The sequence below is a fragment of the Castor canadensis genome, chromosome 10 (genome assembly GCF_047511655.1).
Source record: "Castor canadensis chromosome 10, mCasCan1.hap1v2, whole genome shotgun sequence".
NCBI lineage: Eukaryota > Metazoa > Chordata > Mammalia > Rodentia > Castoridae > Castor > Castor canadensis.
Genome location: NC_133395.1, coordinates 12,372,213 through 12,400,008, shown reverse-complemented (window position 1 = coordinate 12,400,008; position 27,796 = coordinate 12,372,213). Strand labels below are relative to the sequence as shown.

The window sequence follows — 27,796 nt, the reverse complement described above, 5'->3', positions numbered from 1 at the left end:
AGCCAAGCAGCCAGAGACACAAACAGGCGGCAGATCTTACAGGGTTCATGGCAAAGCACCTGACGATGAAGAAGCAAAAATCAAGCCAAAGCAGAGAGCTTCTTGGTTTTAGAAAGTACTCAGGAGATGTGGCTTTTAAAACAGTGAGCATCGCTCCAGTGTGGTGCCATGGGTCAGCGTTCTAACAACTCTCAAAACATCACCAACCTTTGTGGGTTGTATATGTTATGAAAGAACAAAAACTATTACTCTAATTTTTTAAAATGCACTGGCAGAAACAGTAAACAAACATGCCATGGGAGGGTTACATGAGGCAGTTTTAACACCATGATTCTTACCCAAGCAGGAAGGAGAAGAGCCACACACTTTGTTAAACTTGTCAGCAGTCAAGTAGAGAAAACAGAAGAGTGATCTGGGTTAGCAATCAAACAGCTGACTTCCTACTGTGTACCATCACCAGAGCAGATGGAAAATGAGACCAGTGCTGGAATGACACCTGTTCCCCGTTCTGGAGCCAACTGTGCCCCTCACTGTGTTACCGTGTGTAGGAGAACAGTGACATGCATGGACTATCATTGACAGCATGCTGCTGGGTGATTTCCAAGTGAAAGGAGAAGGCACAGTATTTGTACAACTGGACCATGGGAATGGCAAACACTGACAACGTTCACATCACGGTTCATGATCTCTGTCACATGCAGCAGAAACCATGGTGATTTTTTTTTTTTTGATAAAGCAGGACATATCTTTCCATACAGCATGGAATAAAGTAACACCATCTCCACTCCCATCTTCCTCTGCCCATCTATTTTTAAAGCAGCCCATATTATATGCAAATATATACAGGGGATGATAAAGTTAGAAGATTTTTTTTAAAGTTAAATTTATATCCACTGAAAAAAATTAACCACTTCACAAAACCCAATTCTAAAATATTTTTTCAGGACAACAATCTTCAGCTTCCCACATTCACCATTTTAAGCTCTGAGGCATTTTAATTCTGTTTGGTACAACTTTCTCCAGATGTCATCTTGAGATGTAAGTGATGGTAACTGCAAAGAGGGTGTGAAGCTCACCCAGCACAGTGCTTTTCTGTTACAAAATATACTACTTGCCCATCTTCATGGGACAAAGTCATAAAGAATGAAAGTCAAGGTATGAGATATTACTTATACAAAGGCTCCTTGTATATACTTGCATTTAATATTCAAAACCAAAAATTACTGTTGTGACAAAAATAAAAGTTAAGATTAAGGAACTTTAAACTACCACATTTAAATTAAAAATAGAAAATATTAACAGGAGGAAAGGACAAAATAATCTCTCTAAATTTGCTCCTGTTTAAGAGAACACAAACTTATATTTTTTAACATAAAATACAATTCTGAAAATTTCTCTACGCGTCCCCAAAAGAGGACAATGTTAACATACAAGGCAAATCTTCACATTCAAATAGAAAGTTTGTTAATTTCCGCCCGATTTCATTACTATAAAACAGAATTATAGGTAAGAGGAATCTCAATTACAACTGAACTTGCAAGATTTTCTTAAAATTAAATTGTTGAAACCAATCAAAAAATATGACACTTAGCCCGGAAACCCCCTTATATACACTGACAGAACAGATCACAACACAGACATATTCAGTGGCTACAAGGCATGAGTAAGTATGGGTGACAGGACTTGTGTGAGAAAATGCCCCCAGAGAGGATGCTATCTGGTCACACAGCAGGAAGGAGCTCCTAGATCTCCTGGAACCTGGAAAAGTATGGTCCAGGACAGGGCAGTGGGGGTTATGACATTCAACAAAGACTTATAGCTAGACAAGAACACAGGGCACTTATTAATTAGTCAGAGTAACAGAAGAAAAACCTCCATTTTAGAAATTTGTGGAAATCCATGAATGGGCTAAAAACAAAAAATGAGAGTGGTAAGAAGAGAAATCAGTATCTTTGTAGTTTGGGAGCAGGAAAAGTGAAAGTGACCTTTGAAGATGAAACAGGAAGTGAAATCACTAAGGAAAAATACATAGATGAAAAGGAATGAGGAGAAAAGAAAGAGGAGACAGACACAGTGTTGGCGAGAATTTGGAAGGAGACACAGTCCACTAAACACAGTCTTTCCAAGAGAGGTGCACATGACAAAATGAGACAGAAGGAATGCAGTAAAGCTGACAAAAAGACATGACCAGATTCTATGGTGGCAATTCAAGGCCTGCCAACCATCTTCATGGCTGCTTACATGAATCCCACCTGCCAATCACTGCAGACCATTATTCCTACACATTGGGATCCAAGCAACACAGAAAATGATACGACATTTCAAACTAGGACACCCAACAGTACCTGGCTATATATCGCTTCCCCATGTACTGGAACTGGTGCAAGCAGACTCTGTAGACAGGATGAAAAATTATTGGAGAATGTGATGATAAAATTATTTTCCCTACAGTTTTATTTAAGCCCATTAACAATAATGAATTTGTAAACGTGTCTATTACTAGCCTCTTACTTCTGGCTTTCAGGAGTTCTCTGGAAGGTCCCTCTAGGTCCAGAGAACATGATTAACTTATAAGGAAGCCCCATACCGTGTGGCTGTCAACACTGTGGTAGCTGGCAGAGTACCGAAGAACAGAATGACGGGTCAGGGCTGGCAGATTTACTCCAAAGCAGCTTGCCTGAGAATGTGTTGGAGACCAGACACTGTTCTGATTTGTTTATTCATCCTCATTCAAGCCTACATAAGGAACTCTCTCTTGATTCAAATGTATAGATTAGTCCTTTACAGACATCAAGTGTGCAGATTTTTAATTTTAATATATCCACAATACTGATTATTTTTTTAAAACTTGTGCAATTAATAAGAGGTAGTTAAAACAATGAATTCTCTGGTGCCGAATCTCGGTTCACCACATGACAACCCCCTGTTTAAGTCAACAGAGTGTGCAGCCACGAAACCATGAACAGGGCTCCTGCTGGACACCAGGCCTCAGCCTTTCACTTAACAGCCCTGAGACGTACAAAGCTCTGAAACCAGGTTTCCTCTCAAATTTATGCAAAGATATTTCGCACCAAACCACGACCCAAGCCAATAGACATGAAGCTATTTAGAGTTATGATTTACCCAAATACTGCCAACAATAATGGAAGTGCGGAGTTTCTTTTTAATTGCAGACATAACAACGTGTTTGGTTGTGGATGTTGACTGAGATGCTGTGGGATATTGTGACATAAACTCTGTATCTGAAATTTACCTCTAACTTACAAATACTTTCTAAAAATAAAGAGCTTAAAAGAAATCAGAAACTTACACTGAAGAGATAAAATGAGATAATACAGGTACCCTACTCACTTGAGAGAAGCAGTATCTACCCAATTCAGTGAAGAAAATTTTGTATTACTTTATTACAATGGCTTATACACATAAGTATCTCACCTATAACAATTGCATCTCTGCAATAACTTAAGGGTGGTCACTGTTCACTGGCTCAAAAGCCCCCAAACTAGGTGCTGGAGTCAGGTGCAGGATAGAGAGATTAAGGAGTGACAGAGGATATGACATACACTATTTCCTGGCTCAAGTACATAGTGCTCATCACATCTCTTAATTATCTGGGAAGAACTAAGAGGTAATGATTAAAGACAGAACTACTCACTCAGATAGTGTAAAAAAATCCATAAGTTCAGATGTTGAAGCCTTGTTCCAATATGTAAACAAAGCATCTAGAAAACAAACATTTATTTGGTTAGAATCACAATACATAATCAGGTACATTATGGAGAATGACCTACTACAACAATGGGAATAGACTCCAGAATATAGTCCTCCAACACTGCCCCATTTTATAATTGATCAAAGGGCAAAGCATAGTGACCTGGATAACATGCACAGAGTTTTTCAAGAAGCTGCATTTGAGCACGTGAACTTTAATTTCATCACATATTATCTAGTGCTATATTATGGGACAAGGTTTATTTAGCTTATACATAATAAGCTCTTTTTAAAATTTCTTTTATTCATATGTACATACAATGTTTGGGTCATTTCTCCCCTCTTCCTTTCCCCCGCCCCCTCCCTCTCCTCCTCACCCCCTCGCTATCAGGCAGAAACTATTTTGCCTTTATCTCTAATTTTGTTGAAGAGAGAGTATAAGCAATAATAGGAAGGACCAAGGGTTTTTGCTAGTTGAGATAAGGATAGCTATACAGGGAGTTTACTCGCATTGCTTTCCTGTACAATATGCTCTTAAGTAGACTAGAAAATTCTAAGAATACAAGTGGGCATACAAAGTTGGGCTCTCACATTTCATACTATAGAATTCCCTTCGCAGGGAATTTGTTGATAATTTCTGTATACTACACACGCTGTTTTGTCTATGAGTTTTAATTGAACAATACAGCTTGGATCTATCTCAAAGTTTTCCAACCTGCATAATATTTTTCTCTATGGATGTATCATGATTGGGTTCACCAATCCCCTACTGAGAGAGACATTTATTGCTTTTTTCCTAACCTTTTTCAATTACAATTATTATTATTATTATTATTATTTTTTACTTTTCATGACTTTATTCATCAGTTTGGACCACCTGAGGTCATGTGGCTCAAGTCTTCTCATTGTGGAGAGTTGAATCTCTAACTTCTTGGATTATTGCAATAAGGAGGAAACACCACATAAGGCAATGCCGAAAAGCCTAAATCATTATGCTTTTTTCTTTTTTCTTGTTAAAATAGCTTTTTTTTTTTTATTATTCATATGTGCATACAAGGCTTGGTTCATTTCTCCCCCCTGCCCCCACCCCCTCCCTTACCACCCAGTCCACCCCCTCCCTCTCCCCCCACCAAATACCCAGCAGAAACTATTTTGCCCTTATTTCTAATTTTGTTGTAGAGAGAGTATAAGCAATAATAGGAAGGAACAAGGGTTTTTGCTGGTTGAGATAAGGATAGCTATACAGGGCATTGACTCACATTGATTTCCTGTGTGTGGGTGTTACCTTCTAGGTTAATTCTTCTTGAACTAACCTTTTCTCTAGTACCTGTTCCCCTTTTCCTATTGGCCTCAGTTGCTTTTAAGGTATCTGCTTTAGTTTCTCTGCGTTGAGGGCAACAAATGCTAGCTAACTTTTTTTTTTCACTTGTAGTTTCCAACTACATCTCTAGGACAAATTCTTATAAGTGAGGTAAGATCAAATTGTATGTACATTTAAATCTCTGTTATGAACCTTCATCTATTTGGTATTGCACAGAGTGCTATCATTTGATGAAAACATTTTTGTTCTTATATTTTACATTGAGTTTGAAAAAGCGGTGAAGAGATTACTCTTGAGAAAAAGTGTTGTGTTTAGAGCCTGAGATGAATAGAGAGGGTGGCTGCAGAGAGGCTTTCACTCCACACTTGTCAGGACCAGTGGCAGGGAAGACATGGGATATACAGCAGGAATCTGTTCTGTGCCAGGCACCATGGGGGGATGCTCTCTGAGTCCCCACTGCATACAGAAGAGAGTTCCCATTTACAGATGCACCCACAGAGGCTCAGAGAACTTAAGCAGTTCTCCCATTTATCTGCCTAATGAATCATAGGAAAAATAGAAATCAGGGTGTATTGGGGAGCTTCTTTGGGTTGGGGGGAGTGAGTGGTTTGAGCTCAGAATCCAGATGAATAAACTCATTTCATGAGGCTGGTCCTCCTGGTAGGGTGAGCCTTGGAGGAGCAATATGAATGCCACAGACTTACCATGCAGGCATTCATGTTACCCCCAGCACACCCTCGACACCACAGCTAGGGTGCAGCACTGTCACTGCTGATCCTTGCTCTGGACTCTGGCTACTGGCTAAGCCCTACAGCTCTATACGGATGGAGGAGGCACAAGGGAGGAGACACAGAAAGTCATGGGATCAGCATGGAAGTATTCCTTAAATACAGAATAAGTAAAAAAGAAAGAATAGCTACACAGCAACACAACTGATGCTGGTTGTCCGGTAAACTCCCTCTGGGAAATTTCCCCCCCTTTCCTATACCACACACAAAAATCAATATGAGGTAAATTTTTAGATCTAAATATGAAAATTTAAATACAGACTTCAAAGAAAGTAAGGGGATAGAAGATGTCTAAAATGGCACATGCATATACAGGTTCTAATAATAAAGGGAAAAACTGATAACTTGAAGGCAATTGGGGAATAAAAATGTATTCTAAAATTGTTTTCAAGAGGAAGTTGTGTTTGAAAATACATTTATGACCTGCTGTAGGGTTGAATTTGAAAGAAAAGTTCCACTTGGACGCAAAAACTCTGGCATATTTGCCTTCAAAAGCAGTTATATTCTAACTATATAACAAATTCAATATTTATAATTTGAAAAATTTGAAAAGTGCTTTAAGCCAAGGAATAAAGGACTATAATGTTAGCTAAAAGTCACTACCATGAAGCAAAATTTAGAACTTCTGACTCAAATGAGATGAATTTCAACTTTATAACCCAAATATCAGAATAAATACCCTGCATTTTTGTATTTGATCATTATTCAAGGAAAATCTTGCATGTCTCTCTTTTTTGCAATTTTAAGTAACATCTAACAGAAGAATAAACTTGAGGACACGAAGGTCATTCCAAGCATCTGTGTTATGAAGCTGGCAGTTAACGCTGGTGTGATGGAAGCTCCATATTTTAAAAAGCCCACTGTTGGGAGGAGAAGGAGGGGGGGGCAGGGGAGAGAAATGGCCCAAACAATATATGCACATATGAATAAATGAATAAAGAAAAAAAAAAGCCCACTGTCACAGGCAGGACGCTTAGTGACCACAATTACAGCCAGCAGATAAGGTATAAGTGGCCTCTCCGGTTCTCGAAAGATGGCATTTTGTTTTCAGAAGAGTTCGTCTTAGCTCAATGACCTTAAGGAAGCTCATTATGTACTTTTAAATTGTCACAGGAAAAGTAAGGCCACGTTTTTGATCAAGATAAGAATTATGATGTACTAAGACATAACTTCATGGCTATAAATCCTGTCACTAGAATGAAACTATCCTGTCATACATGCTTATAAACTTTATGTGGTACAGAGAAAGCATTAATAGTTCTGCTCATTTGCGTTAAAAGGTTCTTGTCACACTTAATCAGAAACAGTCTACTAGGACATCACCATTTCCATTAGAAAAATAAAATAATACCTCCCCCTGCAGGTGAGATCAGGAATACCATACACACATTAATTTCTAGATTGAAGAAACACTTCGGTTCCTGGACAACATGTTTTCTAATTCAAGAGATTAATATAGTTACACAAGTTGCCAGTAAGTTTGTTTGAACAAAAACAAAAATCTATTTCATTTATCTGTTTCTGTTAATATAGTAGGTACAGTTTCAACATATATTAAAAAAAAAGTCCCATTAACAGTTTAGAATTCATTTTCTAGAATAAAATAATTAACAAAAGTATTTTTCACAAAAAAGAAAAAAATTCTTTCAAAGTCTTATAAAATTTTTCAACTAATACAATTTAAAAAATAAAATTCTGAAACAAGGAAAGCAAAGCAAGCGTATTTTTTACTTACCGTCGGACATACTTTTCAAAATGTACAGGAAACACATTAGTAGGCTCTTTATCTCAGACTGGTCAAGTTTGTCACAGCGAACCACAGAATTTCCCAAAGCACTACTTTGTTGATGCTTAAAAGAAAATACAGATAATTTTTTTACTTGATCATAGAGAGAAAAATTCAATTTGCTTGTTTCCCTTGGAAGACAAAGGTTCATAGTTGAGTGGAATCATACAAACTGGAAAGTATGAGTGAGCTATAATACGGCACCATTAAATGGAGCACATGACCACCACAGGCCTCCCGAGAGCTGTCTCCTTTGTACACTGTCCTAGGGCACAGGCTTTTCCCACTGAACAGCCACAGTTTTAGTTATGCCAAGTGAAACTCATGCAGAAAAGCATGTGTGCTGGGATCAAACATGGAAGGGAAGACTCAGGAGATACCTCAGAGCTGCCTATCCCCTCAGGGGACCAGCAAATTGCTATGACAGCAGGAAAGCCTGAGGTGCTGCTCTACCTAACACAAAAGCTTGGAGCCAAAGTGTTATTCAGGGGACACGCATGGCATGTCACGGGCACTGCTGGAGGAAAACACCTGGCAGGTGCCCAACAGGACAAACAGGAACACCTCAGCACAGCACTGCCAAAGACCCTAAACTGATGAGGTCACCCCATCATCAGCTTAGCTCAACACTGCAAATGTCAGAAAGTTTGTGGGGGGAAGGGGGAGGGGCTGTTTTACCACTAAGCAGCAGGTTCACATGAAACAAAACAAAAACAGAATAAGACTCTCATCTTGTAATTAAAAACAGAGGAGATTAAAAAAACCTCCAAGTTATATTTCCAACTGAAATCAGGAACATTTTTTTGTCAAATGCCAAAGCAAAAATGTCAGTGAAAAAAGTTTCATTTAAAGTGTCGATGGCCAACTGAAAACTATATATAATAAGCAGGCTTAATCAATGAGCTATGTGAACATTTTTATTCAAGGAAGAAATGCAGGTACAGGTGCTTAGTGGCAAAACTGGCTGGGCTGTAGCATCTTGCCCGCCTGCTGAGTAAGAGCCCCGAGAACTCAGTACTTCTGGCAGATGGAGGGAGGGTGTAACATGCAACGTTTCCTCTGGCAAAGGTGGAATTGTTAGCAGGGAAAAATCCATCGTGACCCGGTGTTTCCTGGCTGACTGGCAGCTCTCCTCCTCCTCTCCAGAACTGCGCACGACACAAGCGGAGTGCCTTCTGAGCAGCTTTTCCCTCTACACACGAAGGCATGTTGAGTCAAGGGAAAAGTTCAACACATCATGACATGCACTCACACTGAAATGTCTGACCCTCAATGACCCTCGACACAACTGTGTCTACAGATAGTCATGTCAGTGCCAGCAAGATAACCAGCCTGAGCTGAGAAAGGATGTTTTCCTGTAATTTGAAATAACTTACGGGGACAGTGCCCAAGGCGATACCAATCTACCATGGTCAGGGTTTAACTCTGAGCCTTATCCTTTCCCACAAATTCTAAACAGTGTGAGCCTTCAGTAATTTTAAGAAGGTAAAGTATGAGGAAAGAAGTGTTGATTGGATGTGGGGCACAGTGTGAGTAGAGTGATTTCAAATCAGGTCAATGCTTGAATCACAGAAATGATCAATTAAAATTTTCTGGAGCTGGCTTTGGACCTACTAGGCATTGACATGGACAGCCAGGTTGTAAATGATATTCCCCAGCATAAACACTGTCCAACCTTCCAGAATCATTTGCTCAAAGTGCTCCATTATAAATGCTACCTTGACCAGAGATCCTAGAAAGGAATCAGAGACTTTCGAGGGGCTGGGGATATTCCTGCATAGTACAGGGCTTTTTTAGTGTGCACAAAGCCCTGGGTTCGATCCTCAGCACTGCAGGGGGAAAAGAGAGACAGACAGGGAGACAGCAAGAGGCTTTCAGGGAATGGACCCCAACCTTAGATAAAGTTCTTATTATCTACCCCAGGCTAATTGAATTGTTTTTAAAAAAACAAAAGGACAAGCTGTGAGTGGTGGTGCATGCCAGCAATCCTAGCACTTGGGGCAGAAGCAGGAGGACTGGGAGTTTGAGGCTGGGCCTATGTAGTGAGACTATCTCAAAAAACAAGACAAATCAACAAACAAGCAAAAAAAGGTTATATTTAACAGACACTAGAACATGAAGTATGTTCTTTGTACTAAATCCATTAGTTATACTAAACACATGTGTTACATGACAAGAAATTACCTTGTCCAAGGAATTGCTCTTCTCACTATTCCTTTCTGGAAGGCTATTGCCCGAATCTGTGCTTATGAGAGACCCTCTGGAGTCAGCATTTCTCACACTGTTGATGTTTGGTGTTGAAGTGGTATATGGAGAAGCTAAATGGAAATAAAGGCAAGACCAAACAGAACCAAATAAAGGTAAGTGCTAAATTTTAAAGGAAATTGCATTTTATGACACTTATCTTTTTAGTTAGGAAGTTGGCTCAAAAGTAGTATTTAATTGTCACCTTTAAAGAACCAGGTCATATAAAACAAGATAAAAATAATCTGTAACATTCAGAATAAATGTCAATTCACTTATTAGAAACCACTTTTGATTGCTCATAGTACCTGAGAATACATTATTTAACCAGGGGATAGAATGCAGACAAAAAAAACTATTCAATCAAAAAATTAAGACATATAAAAAAATCCAGAATATGAACTGTATGCTAACACATTTCAGCAAACTCTGCAGATGTAATAGGACATTTTGAGTTTTCAAGGAAAACAGTGATACTTGATGCTGGCTGGTAAAACTACAGTTTCAAAGTGGATCATGCTATATTCTTTTCGATATATCACATCTTTGTGCAGCGGGATATTTGGTGGCTGCTATGATAAAAAAGCAAGCACTGGAACAGGAAGTGAGGAATAGAGGTAGACAATTTGATTCCAAAGTATAAGACCCTGGGGTATCAGGCACGCATAACCCATCAGTGACACTTGTGTTTATTAAAAATGAAAATGGTATTTTTCTTTAAATTTATGTGTATTATTTTTTGACATGCCTACTAAGTTGTTAGGACATTAAGTATTTAGTAACTTACTTGGTTTTAAGTACTGAATAAACAGAACTGACAATAGATAAGTAAGTTTTAATGAACAGAACTCTTGGTTTTGATTTGAGGACACCATGAAAAAAATTATTGTGAAATAAGGTTCATTCTTGCTCTGTGTGAACTGAAAATATTTGGGAATCTCTGCTATGAACAATCACTAGTAGAAAGGAAATCCAACTTGGGAATAAAACTTGTGATGTCTGTGAATAAACAGCATTTGAAGGGAGAAACCAGCCTCTACATTGGCACATGGGATTTTAGGGCAGTAGTAGACTTGTTGCTTAGACAAGATTTAAACAGGTTACATAATTAAAAATGGCTCTTTGGACTTGTGTGTTCTGTGCTGAACCAACATCCAACAGCGCAAAGTCCTGCCTCGTTTTGCAAATGGTATGAGGAGACTTTTGTCACTGTGCTCGGCAGCTTTAAGCACAGCCTCCCAGATTCGAGCCAAAAATGCCATTACTGGTATCTCACAACAAGCCAGTCATTTTCAGATTCCAATATGCAAATTAGCTGGCATGCACTGAGATACTTGTACATCAAAAATAAATAAATAAATAACAATCAATATAGCCCATCCCTGAACTGCACCAAAAATATTTTTGTAAGTCACTCAGTTTTCCCACTTTTGAATTTCATGGCTAATGGCATAAATTCATCATTTCTCAGGCAGTATCAAGATGGCCTTTAATTTTAGAAAGAAGACCTGTGGTAAAGGTTGAAAATCCTTTTCCTTCCCAAACACTTACTGTAAGCCATAGACTGCATGTTGTCACAGAAACAGGTGAAAACCCTATGCAAAAACTACAACCCTTTTTCTACAGAGAGAAAAGAAACACGTACTATGACCAAATTATAATTATAATTCTCCTAACATAATTGTACTTCATGGTTAAGATGGAGCACAGAACTCAGGAGAAAGAGCTCCTCAATAAAGTAAACTTAGACCCTAAATCCTCAGATTCTTAACTGTCCAAAGGGACAGTCCTAATTTAATGGGACAGATTTTTAGATGCAAACGCAATAAGTCAAAATCAACACACCTGGGGGGAGGTGTGTGTGTGCATGCGTGTGTGCAAGTATGCATGCGGTTTGTGTGGGTGTGTGTGGTGTATGCGTGCACGTGTGTGCACGTGTGGGTGTGTACGTGTGTGTGCAGGTGTGTGTGCGTGGGTGTGTTTGTCTATTTTTAATGTTCTGGCCCAGGAATTAAAGACCTCAGACAACATATGGGTAAAATGAGAACTTTAGTTTATTCCTCTCCTCTTTGTATCAATAGCCCAATGTACTGAGTAGGTAGAAAAAGGAACCCTAGGCCTGAGAAGGCTTGCATTTTAAAATGAATGAACCTCAGAGCAGTTGTTGCCCAGGCAATGAATCAGTTTTAGAAATTTTCACGCATTATGCTCCAAAGGCATTTAAGCAATTGGTGAGGGCATATTCTCAATGTGTGTGGAAATAGGATTTCTTCTAGACAGAGACACAGGGAGAAAGCCTGCTCCTGAGGGATAAGCACCAGAAGCAAAGTCAACTGGAGACTCCCTGACAAATCGAAGAAGAGTTGCTTCAGCTGCGAGAAAAAGCACATTCAGTTCAAAGGTGGGCTTCTGTGGAAGGCACTCCGAAAAAGGAACAAGGACTGATGCATTCAAGATGGGAGGAAATAGGCTGAGCATGCCTGAGGCCCCAGGTTCAATTCCCAACACTGCCAGAAAGAAAGACTAAAAAGGGTGGCTGTCAGAGAAGCTCAAGTGGTAGAGTGCCTGCCTACCAAGTGTGAGGCCCAAAAAAACTGTACTGCCAAAAAAACAAAAACAAAACCAAAAAACAAAACAAAACAAAAAAACCTTTAAAAAGATGGGAGGAAACACAGATAAATTCTGAGTATATATAGCCTGTTGTGTCCAATTCCTACCAAGTAGATTTGGATCTTGAATCAGTCTCAAGCCCTTTTTCATAATTATACCATGAATGCAGAACAACTGAAGTCCATCTCTGCCATTTGGGTCATGCTAAGAATACCCAATGGCTCACCTCCAAGTTTCCAAGGAATCCCAAATCCTAACAAGGTAAACTCAGAACTGGAGAGAGTCGAATGAATCCAAACACCTCATTATGATTTGATCATTTCCACAAAGTTATGAATGCCTCTCTTGCGATCCTGTAAGAGTACTGGTCACAGAGGACACAGTATTAACATTTTCAACACACCACTATGCTTAAGGATTCACCTTTATTTGGCTTCTGAGAGTGTATTACGAAACATGACAGTCAAATAATAATGCTTAGTGTTGACCATGTCAAGCACTGTACTCATTGCATTAACTCTATTTCTGACGATTCTGTTTTGGAGGGTGCAGGACAGACACCTTGCCCATGGCAACTAGTCAGTGCAGAAGTCGACATGTCTGACGTAAGCTAGTGGTGTGAACTGCTACAGACAAAATGCTCTGAAGAAGGTCACCTCCCTGTTCCCAGAGCAGCGGCTTGGCGTGTGGGCCGAGCAGGACAGAGACAAAGTGAAGGCCCCGGAAAAGAAGCAAATGAAAACTTGCAACAGTAACCAACATTTGCTGAGTGTTTACTGTGTGCCAGGCTCTTCTGCCAGCAATTTGAATGAATTATTTTTTCATCTAAGTGAGGAAAGTATAAGTATGAAAATATACATAAATATAAATAAAATTAGAAATTGGGATTAGTAGGGTAGGATGAATTTAAGGTATTGGTATGGGCTTTCCATTTTTTTATTCTATCCCATTTTATTACCTAAAATGTCAATATTAATAGTGATACAGAAGGTAAGAACATATATTCAGAATGAACAAGAGTCCTGTGAATAATGTAAGAGACGTACATTTTTCTGCCCCGTGAATCTGTACCCATTTGTATTAATGATCAGTTTAACCAACAGCCACACTAAGATGCTTCATTTATTCAAAGTGTGGTAAGGAAAGGGAAAATAAAGAGAGATGATGACTGTAAATACCTATGACAATTCTTTCATATATATATATATATATATATATATATATATATATATATATAAAATCTTCATGAAGTTGTGATGCAGTCAGAATATAAATAGGTACAATTTCTCTGGCTTTTTTTTAATGGAGAAACTAAACTATTTGACTCTTGATATATGTCATCTACTTTCTTCCTCATGGAAGTTGTTCTTCTATTATTTCATATAGAAAAAGAAGATTTTGGAAAACTGATTTTTAGGATTGAATCCTAAATCCTAAACTGCTACCTCCTTCAGAACTATGAGGACTATAACATTTCTTCTAAATTGCCAACACTACAAGTACATCCTCCCTCCACCCCAACACCTGCAAAGATATTTCTTTCTAAAAGCACAAACAACCCAATTAAAATTTAAAATGGCAAATCAACTTCAATGATTAAATGTAGTATGTTCAATATTCACAAGAATTTTAGAATCTTCATTATATGACTGAAGGATTTCAGTCATGAAATACCACCCAGGAAAAGAATATTCAAGGCACAAATAGTCTTTCAAGTCCTAATTCACAAGGGTGACACATTTATGAACTATAAGATTAAAGATTAAGGACACTGGAGGGAGGCTGATAAGAGCGCTGACATTACCAATGCCAGAGATGGCTCCTAAGAGGTCTTTGTGCAGGCTGTGGTCCAGAGTGTTTCCCTTCTGTGGCGTCACAAGTTGGTTCCCAGCTGACAAGGCAAGGGGTTCATCCTTCATAATCTGTTGAAGGCAGAGAGAAGAAACAATCAAATATGATCAAACAAGGCTCATCAACTGTCTATGAAATACAAGGGAAGTACTGCAGAAATGAGACAGAACAACCTGACACATACACTGGTCCTTAGTGGGAGAAGCATGCTCACATGGAGGCATTATTGATTGTATCGGTGGGAGCACATGTACACCTATACAATAGGTGTGGGGTGCACGTAGGACAGAAAAAGTTTACACTCTTTGGAACAACAAGAAAAATCTAGCAGGACTCCAGTGGCTCATGCCTGTAATAACAGCTGCACAGAAGGCAGAGATCAGGAGGACTGAGGTTCAAAGCCAGCCAGGCAAATGAGTTTGTTGGACCCTATCTCGAAAAAGCTCATCACAAAAAAAGGGCTGGTAGAGTGGGTCAAGGTGTAGACTCTGAGTTTAAGCTCCAGTACCAGAGGAAAAAAAAAAGAAAGAAAAATATAAACATGGATGATCTTAGTATAAAATTATTTAGGAAACATATGTGGGGGTAAAGAGATACAATGAATTACTGTTAGAAAAAGAGCCTAAAATGTGCTTGGAAACTCCCCAGTGCAAGCTGGTATGACAAAGTGTCAAGATTAATGATGCAGTCAGTTCACAGGGAAAGGGAGCTGACAATCTCTTTAAATTATTAGCAGATAAGCCCTCTGTGGCCAAGAAAGAGCTTTAGGAAAAGAAAGAATACAAGTTTCAGTTTGTAAAACTTTAATAAACTTAAATAATTAGGAATTATTATGGCTTAATAATGAAAAAAATCTTTTGCAACTGAAATGTGATAAGAAATATGACAATGCTAATGCTTTGAAAAGGGTAAATTGCAAGATGATTTCAGGAATTTTTTTTTAAAATAAGATGACAAAACTAGATGTACTGAACACTGCGTAAAAACTAATCTCAACTAAAATGTTTAATTTCTGAAGTCACCCTTCAGTCAACTCTTTAAGTGACTACACAAAGATAATATAAATAAAGGTCATCAGTTCTTGGCAGAGGGGGCCTCATGTCACCTCTCCCCAGACATACAGTCTAATGAGGAACTGGAGCTCAGAAATGTCTTTTCTAAGACTGTGCATTGTGGTACTATTAGAACTGGGGCCAGTATGGGCTCTAAGGGACACAGGTTAGGACCGTGCCCTTTTTTGCTTCCGTACACCACATACATTTTTGTTGAGTACATGGAATTGGGTCACTTAGGAGAGTAAGAGTTGAAGGTTTACTAAGTAACCTGATCTTAGCCAAAAATGTAATTTACAAAGAGTACATTGGATTATTATGGTGTTATTGGCAAAATTAAGGGAGGTTATATATTGGATTGGATAGTGGTTCCTCTGCCCCTGCTCAATTCATGTCCACTTGGAACCTCAGATTTATTCTTATTTGGAAATGTCATTTTTCCAGATATAACGAAGCTGTAAGTTGAGAGGAGGTCATTTTTGGTAGGTTCTAAATCCAACCACTGGTGTCCTTATAAGGAAAAGAAGAGAGCATACAAAGAAACAGACAAACACCAGGAAGAACACCATGTCAAGAGAAAGGCAGAGGTTGGAATGATGCAGCCAGAAGCCAAAAGAGAGCATGAAGGACAGCCAGCAACCACCAGAAGCTAGGAGAAGCAAGGGACAATTCTTTCCCTAGAGCATCTGACGGCACCTTGATTTTGGACTCTTGACTGTGAGAGAGAAAACTTCTGCTGTTCTAAGACACCCAGTTTGTGATAAGCTGTTACAGCGTCCTAAAATACAGTTCAGGCTGTGTTCATGTTAACTCTGCTTACGTACACTGCCCAGGTTCACAGGGAAGGGTGACACATCTCTCACATTGATCCGCTGAACATTTTCAATAAGCAGGCCAAACAGTGGCAGGTACAGAGTGGCTATCCTTGCCTGATGACTCTGAAACAAAAACATGCATGGTGAGTTTCTCCTACAGCTCTGGAACTTGTTTTCTGGATATTTCCTATACAGACAGATATTTGATTCTATTCCCAAAACAGAGGAAAGTCTTTTCTGACTGGTTACTTTCTTTGTGCCATCAAAGAAACCTTCATCAAAACATGCTTCCTCCCCTTGGGGATCACTCACCCTTGAGGCATATCTGTCATCAAAAGAATGCTTCATCAGCAGGTTCTTGAGCACACCGATGGCAATCACACGGACCTCCCGGAACTCCTGGAGGGCAGTGCCTACCTCTCTCAGTAACAGTCCCACCAAGAAGTGATTCCTGCAGAACTCATCTGTTAACGAGTAATCAAGCTGGAGATCTGAAACGAGGACAGAACTACTTCAGTTGGAGAGGATCCAGTGCTTTCTGAATAGCAAACTTAGCCCACCTTGGCATTCAGCCCACCCTGTCTGTTAACACAGGATTAGACTTGGCTTCAAATAGAAAAGGATTGATTCTAAAATGCTGCTCTATTTAACATATCAGACTCTTATATGAAAACCAAACTTAAATACAAGTAATTGCACTGGATTTTCATTTTGAAATAGCATCCCATATAATTAAATGAGTGAATAGACTTCAGACCAATTTTTAGAATATAGACCAGCATATCTTATATTACAAATGTAATTTTGTTATTGACAAAGTTTAAAAATAAAGCTATTGTACTAATTAACCAAACTATAGAAGAATAATTTGTGCATAACATGTAATTAAAGAAAGAATAAGGGCTGGGCATAGTGGTACATGCCTGTAATCCCAGCTACTCAAGAGACAGGAGGATCACAGTTAGAGGCATGCAGGGGTAAAGCTAGCAAGATCCTTTCTCAAAAACAAGCTGGGCACCAGGTGCAGTGGCTCAAGCCTGTAACCCTAACTACTTAGGAGGGAGAGATCAGAGGGACTGCAATATGAGCCAGTAGGGGTAAAAAAGTTAGACACCCCCATCTCAACCAAGAGCTGGGTGTGGTGGCATACACCTGTGATCCCAGCTATGGCAGAAAGCATAAATAAGAGGATCACAGTCAGGACAGCCTGGGCATAAAGCAAGATCCAATGTCAAAAGTAACCAATGCAAAAGGGGCTATGAGTGTATCTGAAGTGGTAGAGCACCTGCCTAGAAAGCACAACCCCCAGATCACCAAAAAAAAAAAAAGAAAGAAAAAAATATACATGCTTTATTAAAATGCCATTTTCTTCCTGAGTTCAGTAACCCATTTCCTGGTCATCAATTCCTATATAGCCCCAATAAAACCCACTGTGTTTCAAATTAACAAATTAGAATATAACCTATTTATTCTGCTGTAACTGAATGAAGAACTTATTTACGTCAGTATTTTCTAAAATATTCTAATACTTCTGCATGTGTAAAAGCAAATAAAAATAAACATAAACTAAAACTGAAATAAACAAAGCACCAAACCAAACTCGTAATTTATCAGCAAGCTGAATGACAAAACTGAAAGCTCTTCTGGAAAAGACAGAAGCAGACATGAATGGTACCAGGGAGGGTAAATGGGAGCAGCTAACATTATCCTGAAGCTGCAAGAGGCTGAAGGTAGGATTGAATGGAGATACTGACATCTTTATTAAAAGAGATTCTACAGGCCCCTCCTTTGACTTTAATTGTATATCCAGTCACTTATAAATCTACCCAAAATACTGACCTAAGTCCTGTGAAACCCTTGAGTACAGGGGAAGAATATTCATTTTTCCAGAATAATCGCATTCAAGTGCTTATGCTTATTAAACCCAATCTATCCAAACTATAGTTCACAGTTTGAGTTCACATAAATCTTTTAGAAGAACACAACTTATGTTTTAACTATGCATTCGCTTGTAGATCTGTGCTGTGTGCACATGCATATGCATGAAAGTTTGTGGGCAGGAGAGAGAAAGTAAGGTGAAGCAAGTGAGAAGGAAGAGAAAAAGGAGAATGCTAAAAAATATTTATTCCTATTTGTGCAGCAAGGCAAATTATCTGTGTAAGACCCCCGCCCACCTGACTAGGGCAGCCCCACTTACTACCAAATACCTTGGAAGTCCACCAAGCACTTGTCTGAGTCTATTTGGCACCTATTTGCAGGATTTCCATTTCACTCAGTTTTACAGGACAAACAACTTGGCCCTGCTGGGTCACCGGGCAAGAGGAGCATTAGCATATGTTTCCTGCTCAACCACTGGACATCAGGAGCTGCCCTTAGCACCCAGACATGGGAAAGGGAAAAAGAGCCCAACACTTAGTACAGGTGCTGAGGGATGGCGGGTGTACTGAGATTTTGATGGGGGCATGGCTCAAGTGGTAGAGCACAGGCCTAGCAGGCAGGTATCACAAACAATATAAAAATATAAAAAGATATGGATGCAGAGCAGGGGAGAGCAACTAATCCCACAAGAGGAAGCAGGAAAGGGCAAGGAGCCCCTGGGAGGCCCCATAGATGTGTGGCATGACTGCTGGGGTAGGAAAAGGAAGAGTTGCGGGGAGGAAGCTATGTGAAGTTGAGAAGCATCAGAGGTAGGCATGCAATATTTAAAAAGCCTGGAGGAAGCAGGCATGCTGAAAATGTGAGGAACAGCGGGGCAAGAGACCAGAGAGATGGGGGATGGCGTTAGACTCAGTATGCTGAATGCTTGGCTGTTCTCTCAGCCCGGGAAGCTTTCTCCATACTTACCTGGCTACCCTAGCTCAACTGTCATCACTTTTCATATCCCCTTTCTGAGCTTTTTTTGTTCTCTCTTTAGTATTTATCAGTCTCTACTATTCTGTATATCTCATAAACAAGTCAAGGATTTTCTTCCAGGTTGTCCACAACTGTATCCTAAAGCTAGACATAGCTGATGCTAAGTATTTGCTGAATGTATGAATGCCAACTCTAGGGCCATGGTCCCCCTTCTTGCTCCTTACAAGGAAGTACAAATCTGTTTTGGGGGGAAGATGTGTCTTTAAATAAATGTCTCTGTGTGTTTCTCTGGATTTCAGAGGCATCATTAATGGTTTGGTGGTCTCTTTTCACTTTTTCTCTTCTAGCACAAATAAACCTGGATACATTCAAGGCACTAAACTCAATAAATATTACTTGACAGACCTAACAAACTAATTTGTTTAACTCAACATTCTCAGTAAAAAGCTCTCTTTCAACTTAAAGAGCATACAGAACTGTTATAAAGACTCAACATATAAACATAAAAAGCATGTGAAAAGCAACACTGTTTTGATTTAAGTTACTGCTATCAGTATGGACAAGGGCTATGAAAATGGCAGAAAGCATTTTGGGAATGAAGTAGAGCTTTTTTCCTTGTTCTTAAAGAAACATCCCAAAGAACCTAGAAACCCTGGGAGCAATGCCTCTTTGGGATGTTACAACAATGTCTTAGTTACAATGAAAACAAATTTGTCAGTTTATCATGAGTTTAAAAATTGATCAAAGTACAGAGAAATGCCCAAATGAAGAGCGTATGTAAGCACTTCAGCAATCACTTGCATTCTTTTCTCTTTTAGAGGAGGAAATGCAAGAAAGCAAGCATCACATCCCAACCTACCTACAGGAGTGTCATTGGACTCCACAGTTGGTGAAAGAATAGCTAATTCATAAGAAGAAAGGAAAAGTGAAACAAATAAAAGTAAACTACAGTGAATAGAATGGATTTCTACTGCTTAAGCAGAGGATTTTTTAAAGAAAAGCCACAGTGGCATGGCCTGTAGTGTGATAAATCTGCTGAAAAGTAAGTTTCTATATGACATTTTTTGACTTTTTGAAATAGAAATTTAACAAGAAAAAAGTTAACTCACCAATAAAAAAAACCCCAAGAAATTCTAGTATAATATTTGCACCAATTCTCTTACTTAATAAAAATGAATGGCTCTTGTTGTGAAAAGACTAATAATACATGCAAAGATATATTACCTTGGTATCTTTGAATCCTGCCTTTTCCAAATGGCATCGGTAAGTTCAAAGGAATATAGTGTTCATGATTGCACACCACACGGAGAAATTCAAACTTGTATTCAAAGAGGGTCTGAAGGAAAAAACATGTTTAGTAATAAATTAAAACTTCAGTGGATACTTAACACAGATTTGTAAAAAGCCTATGAGAAACAACACACCCAGTCCTGGAGGTCTATCTCTTAAACCCTCTGGAAACTGCATGCTGTATTTCAGTTTACAGATTGTAGAACGGCTACAGGGATTTGTTTGAAAACATTTCATTAAACAATGTCTCAGCTATTCTTTAGAACATGTATTGTTTATGCTCCTCCTACTTCAAGAAAAGATTTCAAGGAACTTATAATTACAGACACAGAGTTGATACAATTAAAAAAAATTAGTAAAGCTTAAAAAAAGAAAAATGACCAATAATTCCACTAGAGGAAGGTATCATGACTACTTCTCTTATCTTATTAAATAAACTGTGATTTGCAACAGACATACTTTTAGTTCTGCAGTTCAGATATTGTTTCAGGTGTTTAAGAGCAAACCAATGGGTGTATTTACTTCTTATTCTGGAGTACCATGCCCCAATAGTTCACATATGTTAACACAGTTAGTGCCACCATTTCCAAGAGGAGTGAGCTGGGTTTCTGGAACTGAAAGAACATTCTGAGAACTGAGAGCAGGTGGACTTCCAGTGAAACACAAAGAACTGCATGCAACAGCCACGCTACCTTGGGGTCTCCAGGAGCAAAGCAGCTGATGTAGTTGTTTATCTGTTTGAAGACAAAGCCCCTGTCCATGAAGGTGAAACATCTCTGTGGAGGAAAACAACCCATAAGGGTCAGTGTTTCAGGCCCAAACCTTTTGGAAACTTGGGTTCAAGGCAGTATTTGTTGTTAATAACCTTATTAACAAGTGAAGTACCCCCTCTAGTCTCTGCTACGCAGCTACTTAAAAAGCACTTTGAGCCGTAGCTGACACCCTCTCTCTTGGAGGCCCTCACCTTGATGAAGACAGCAAGGCTATGATTGGCATTCTTAGATGCCTCTGGGTTATCCCGAAACTTCTGAGTGATGTGTGGCATCAGCATATTCACCACAGTCTCCACTGCATGATGATAGGATGCAGGAAACCTCTGGTTCCGCAGTACCTAAAAGTATTCAAAGCAAACATTTATTATTTTTTAAGTTATGACCTTTTTTAGGGGAAATATATGATTTCCATTTTTTAAAACCCAGAGTTCTAATCTTATTTATGCGCCATTAGATAAAACGAGCTACTCTTCTTTTCCTCAAAGTACTACAGCAGTGTTCAAATACCTCAAATAAGAACCTCAAATAAGTACCAAGGGTTCCATTTCAACATGGTAAAGACCACCTTGGAGGTGTTTATAAAAATGGAGATTCAGTCTCCACTCCCACTGATTCTGATCTAAGAACTTGGCAGGGAAAAGGAGAAGGAACCTTCATTTTTACTAAACATCTTTGGTGATTCTGGTGCTTGCACCTCTCAGAGACCTTTTTAGAAAGCACTGGCCTAAAGTCTGCATATTTTTAGTTTGAATACTTGGAGCTTAAGTCTCTCTTTAGGCCAGTTTAAACTGCCTGGCAGCAGTCTGCTTCAAGTTAACTTTTTATAATACTCTTTCCCTATCACTAAAGCTTGTCTAAAAAAATTACTGACTACCTAGCAATTAGCACACATCTACCACTGTATATCTTCTACATGTCGGGCGCTTGCACTACATCTTTCTACGTACTTTTTCATTCGATTATTCTAAGATCACTAAGACTTTAGTCCTCATTAGAGGGCCAAGAGGTCAATGTGTCCTCAGTCATACAAACTAAAATGTTTCAGAGTCAGATCTACCCTGAGTCCAAAGGCTCCTCCTCCGACCTCCTAAACAGATCAATTTCCCTAGTCTGAAATGGAAAGAGTGCTGAACTAAATGCTCCATTACATTTATCCATGCCTGCATTAATCCTAATAGCCACAAGAGGGGAGTATTGTCATCTTCATTTTATAGATGAGGAAACTGAAGGTTAGCGTTCACAGAGTACAACCTGATCTTATTAGCCTTCTTTTCTTTCCCTTCTGGTAACTGAGTCCCTGTGTTATACAGGAGCACATGACTGCCCAGCTCTAGACTACATTTCCCAGTGTAACTTGCAGGTAGATGTGGGTCGCATGCCTAAGTTTTATGAAATGGCCTACAAGAAGAAGTGACAGGAGCCTTCTCCAGTCCATAGTCCATGGAGCTGCTGGCTTTCAATGTACTTTTCTTTCCTGTGCTGGAACTGTATAGTGGTGGTAAGCCAAATTCTCTACAATGTGGATGAGGGTGACACCCTAGGCTGGAGAATTGGGTACAAGGAGGTTAAGTCCCTGAATGACCTTGGGGAACAAGCTGTCTCTTCTCTCCAAACTGCCTACCAACTCACAGTTTTCCAAAATAGAGAACAGAACTTTCTGTCTTACATAAGCCACTATTATTCTGGCCTGTTTTAGAGCTCTCAAACCAGGAACCCATCAAATTGGTAGTCGTTTATAAAACTGGATTCAGGACCTGGATATTTCTGACATGACAGCCTGCATTATTTTGTGCACTAAACTGCAGAACCTATTATGACAATTCAAAATACTAGCTTTATAATAATTTAAATTCTCAAGTCAATAGCAAGAAAATCTTTGCAAACATGCATAGAATCAAGAATCCATTAAAGTAACATCAAGTTATAAGATACAAGTTTATCTATTTTAAAAAATGGAACAGCTAGTTTTGAAATTTTAAAGGGATTTTGTTCTCTATGTGCAACCAATAACTCTTATGTTCTGAGGTTTAGAGCATTACAGATAATCAGCTTACAGGAGCCCTGGAAAAGCCAACTAGCCCTAATGCATACTGCTAGCTACCCAAACTGGCCACTTCTGAAGAAGTGCTATCCCAAGTGATGCCTGTGGCCTTCAGAATAGGCCTGACTCAATGGCTGCTAAAACCATGAAAACTGGATGAAGAACTCCATCACGGATGGACTGAGACTAGGTAAGCCTATTAATCAATCTTATCATTAAAATTAGAACAACCACACACATATGCTCCTGATATCACGAAGGAGTACCAGCTATCAAGTATCCTTCCAGAAAGAAAAAAATGAAACCGAAATCAAACCAAGGCTCTAAATATGACTACAAGTTTACAGGGAATACAGGGGACAGAGAGCCACACCAGATCAAACTGTGAGGTTATGATCAGTCAAATTTAAAATGTGGCAATTCTGCAGGACAAATGACCCACTTTCTTCAACAAATATAGTGCATTTAAAAACAAATGGAGAGAGAACAGTTTGAGAATTTTAAAAAGCTAAGAGACGCATCAATTAAGTGCAATTTATGGACTTTATTTAGATTCTGACTCAGTCAAACCAACTGTAATATGACATTTTGGGGACACCTGGAGAAAACTGAATATAGATTGGGTGTTAGGTGATAATAAAAAAATGCTGCTAAGTTTTCTTGATATAATAGTATTATAGTTTTACCTTTAAAAAGACTTGTTAGAGATGACACAGTAAGGGTTTCAGAGATAAAATAATAAAATGTTAGGGAATTATGTTTAAAAACTTATAGGAAAAAAGTGTGAGAATGGCAGAATGCTGACAATGTTGAAGCTGAAGTGTTGATAATGTGAGATTCAGTCCACTATTCCTGCTACTTCTGTATTTGTTAGAATATCTCTACAGTAAGTTTTTATTTTAAAAAAGTGCTAAGTAATGATGGGTAATTTACATACCAACCCATCATTAATGCTGTTTGGTGATTTGGAAATTATAACTCAGGCCTTGGAAGGTCAAAAAAGCAGCTCTCCCAGCAGTGACAAATGGCTGCGGCCACCCTAATTTGACCATAAAACAAACTTCAGCCTTTTTACAAGGTGAGGCACACGTGTAATGGTAATAAAGAGGTAGGTAATTAGAAGCTTTCATGGAGACTGCTATAAACTGAAATGGAAGGAAAAGATCTGTGGTAATGGCTGGTAAGCAGAGCATGTAAGAGTAGCTTAGAGGAGAGGACACTGAGACACCAAGACTTCTTAGCTAAACACCTTCTAATTCCTGGCCATGGCCTGCTGTGGTGTCTCTTGCCAGGGCTGGCAGAGTGATCCCCCCGGCCTAGCTACCATCATCTGCTCCTCTGACAGATGCTTCCAGTCAGGGTCTGCTGCTCAGCCCCTACCCTTACAAGTCCAGCCTCGTCCAGCCTGTCTGCTGTGTGCCCTGTTCCATGCCCTGTGTGAGCTGGACACCATGTGCCACCCTGTTGCCTAAGCAACTCCCACTACCCATCTCCTCAAATGAATGGGACATTCCTGAAGAACTACACCCAGCCTAGCTACAAATGCCCCTGTAAGTGCTGCTATTAAAGCCAGAGGCTTTGCCTACAGTGATTATCTACCCCAAATTCTACAGGTCATCTGTGTACCCAAAGCAGCTGCTGCCCAAGCCATTGCTCCATGAGCAAGGACTTTGGAGTGGTCTTCCTTACTGGCTTCTTCAACTCTCTAGTAGGGTTTTGGGTAATTTTACTGCTCTCTGGGGCACAATAAATAAGACTTTTATGAATGAACTTCATTCATTTTTTTTCCTGACTTAGCAAAACAACAACAAAATAGTAAGGCTGGCCAGAAATCTGCCAATAGCATTTAATAACAATCTTGTTATTTCCCCTTATCAGAATCCCAACATTACTACCTCTCTTGTTCATTTTCTTCTGCAATATCTTTTCTTCCTCCAAGCTCATAATTTTCATTCATGAAAGTTAGTCTCCTCTCTAGACTTCACATTTACTTCGCTCTGTACCCATCTCAGATCTCCAACTACAGGGAATGTGCTGAATGATGGACCCTCCACTGTGCTCTGAAATGTATCTAGCCACCCTTGCCTTGTGTAGGCTGTTCCCAAGGAATGATCGAGGAGGCAGGGATGCTAAGGCAGGCTTGTTGCTGGGGGACATGGGACTCTGATGACTGACTTTGGCTTGGGGACCTTCCAGTAGCCTTGCTCACTTCTTTTAAAACTGTCTTGCAATCAAAATGTGGCCTTCCTTCTCTTTCTCCTTAACTTTAAAACAGATCAGCACTGCCCTGTGATGACTCTACCACTGCTTCATAGACTACCTTTCATTTTCCCTCATTGTCATTCCCCAATACATCTCTTCCAGGGCTAATCTGATCTAACACAGATCAGACTAGGATTAGACGAACACAATCCTTTTCCCTAGAGAAAAGCTTAGGCTTACAGTTTCAGTGTTCTGGTGCTCACAAACCTACTTCTCTAGTTCTGGCTGTTCTTTTCCTTGACCATATCTGAGTTTCTATGCTAGAGTTCCACACCTGGAAGTCTGTTTGACTGTGCCACTGCCCCCATGGCAACAACTGCTGGTTGCCTCCCACTGTCTGTTTTCTCTCTCATGGTAATAGAATCTCAGCTTTAACTGGATACATGAATACTCAGAATAAAGACTATCTCCGCTAGCATCCCTTGCCGGTAGGTATGGTCATATGAGTAAGGCTGGCTAATAAGGTAGCATTGGCAGTGATGTGTAGCTTCAGGGTCATATCCTTCAAGAGAAAAGATGGATTTTCTTCCTACTACTGGCTACCCTGTTGGTGCGAGTGGTGACCTAAGTTAGGTCAAGAGAAGAAGCAGCAATCCAGGGGCACTATGAATAAGATGTAAGAAGTCCAGGCCCCTGATAACTTATAGACGAATCCCCATGTGAGCTTGGACTTTCATGGGAGAAGAAATACACTTTTTTTTCGTTTAAGTCACCATTATTATCTGTCAGCAGCTAAACCTACACAGCTTAAAGCTTAAGATACTCTAAGCACTACTCATCACCTCTTATCTCCCTTCGTAAACTAAGTCCCCTGCTCTACTGCCTATCTCAAAGTTCTCTTACTGAGTATCTAGGTAGGTTTGTTTCTTCCATCCAAATCTGACATACAATGTTCTGTTGCTTGAGTTAGGTTTATTGAAGCAGAATTTACATATAATAAAATCCAGACTTTTAAAGTAGAAAATCTGGCAAATCTTCACAAGTAGATATAGTTGTGCAACCACCATAATAAAGATGGTCCATTTCTGTCATTCTCCCCAACCCCCATCCCCTATGCCTAGCCCATTACAATGACTGCTCTGTTTTCTGTCTTGTTAGTTTTTCCTTTTCTAGAATGTTATATAAGTGAACTCATCCACTATGTCGTCTTTTGTATTTGACTTCTTTCAGTTAATAATACTTTTGAGATTCATCTAAGAATGAATATTTTGTTCCTTTTTTATTACTAAATGGTATTCCATTACCTGGAGTTACCACAATTTGTCTACTCAATTGCCAGCTGAGTACATTGGTTCCAGTTTTTGATAATTATAAATAAAGCTGCTATGAACATTTGTGTACAGGTCTTTGTGTGGGTATGTACTTTCCTTTTTCTTTAGTAAACACCTACAAGGGAACTGCTCGGTTGAATTAATGGTTCTGTCTTAATCTCTCTTATTCAGTCATAACACTATTCATCCTGGTCCCCAATCCCACCTCATTTCTCCTAATGCTACAATCTTCATCAGCATCACCATAAAATGCCATTTCATACTACTAAAGGTAAAGAGCTAAAAGAAACAAATGTAAAAAATGACAGATGCATGAATCTGTTCCATTGTTCTGTTAAATCTCAGTAAGTAGGTAAACTCACTGATATAAGAATTTCTAAACCACTCTGCTAACATTTGCACCTTTTAAAAATATATATCTCGTCTCTCTTACTGAATGACCTATTCTGAATCTCTACAATCTCTTTAGAGACTACAGCTGCTGGCTTCTAAGCTCTCAATAACCTGACCCTTGTTTCTGAGCTCGTCTTGTTTTATATTCTTCCCCTCCATCTCAATTTAACCAATCTAAGCTCTGTCCTGGAGGTTTTACCTGCACCTGACCTGTTTCTTCTGTCAAAACTCATTCTCCTTTGTCTAAATGTGGCAGCCTTTGAAGTCCAGGTGAAGTTCCATCACATTAACTTCTTATCATTCTTGCCCTTTGCATATACACCTTCCTGTACTCTGCTGTTACTATCCCAAGCTAAATGTTCCCTTTTTCAATGACCCTGTCAGTTTCAGAGATGAAGACTGGCCTTCTATTTGTATTTCTTCTCTGTGCTCTGCACCTAACAAGTGTTCAAAAGACTTATTCTTGGATGGAAGCATGGATATTATACTCTGCTGTCACACAGGTACAGATGTAGTCATGTTTGGTTTAGGAGAAAGTCCAAACAGCCCACTTAGGAGATGAACTATTCTATCTTTTTTGATGGGGGTTTTCTGGGGTTTGAACTCAGGGCCTTGTGATTGCTAGGCAGGAGTTCTACCACCTATGCCATATTTCCAACTCTTTTTTGCTTTAGTTATTTATTTTTCTTTTTTTGATAACTTTTTGCCTGGACTGGCCTTGAACTGTGATCCTCC

The 27,796-nt window shown here is 39.3% G+C and overlaps 1 protein-coding gene across 30 annotated transcripts in view; it reads right to left on the bottom strand.

The window, feature by feature from the left end:
* Dock9 (dedicator of cytokinesis 9) overlaps positions 1-27,796 on the bottom strand; it is a 260,000-nt gene that overhangs the window by 51,492 nt on the left and 180,712 nt on the right. For all 30 annotated transcript variants that reach the window (XM_074043061.1, XM_074043075.1, XM_074043068.1 and 27 more), the window contains 10 exons: positions 21,286-21,432; positions 21,014-21,097; positions 20,256-20,367; positions 16,491-16,669; positions 16,188-16,301; positions 14,265-14,382; positions 9,791-9,924; positions 7,556-7,670; positions 3,656-3,722; positions 2,346-2,393 (listed from right to left, as the gene is read on the bottom strand). In XM_074043061.1, the coding sequence (XP_073899162.1) occupies positions 2,346-2,393; positions 3,656-3,722; positions 7,556-7,670; positions 9,791-9,924; positions 14,265-14,382; positions 16,188-16,301; positions 16,491-16,669; positions 20,256-20,367; positions 21,014-21,097; positions 21,286-21,432 (1,118 nt within the window). The remainder of the gene's footprint in view (positions 1-2,345; positions 2,394-3,655; positions 3,723-7,555; positions 7,671-9,790; positions 9,925-14,264; positions 14,383-16,187; positions 16,302-16,490; positions 16,670-20,255; positions 20,368-21,013; positions 21,098-21,285; positions 21,433-27,796) is intronic.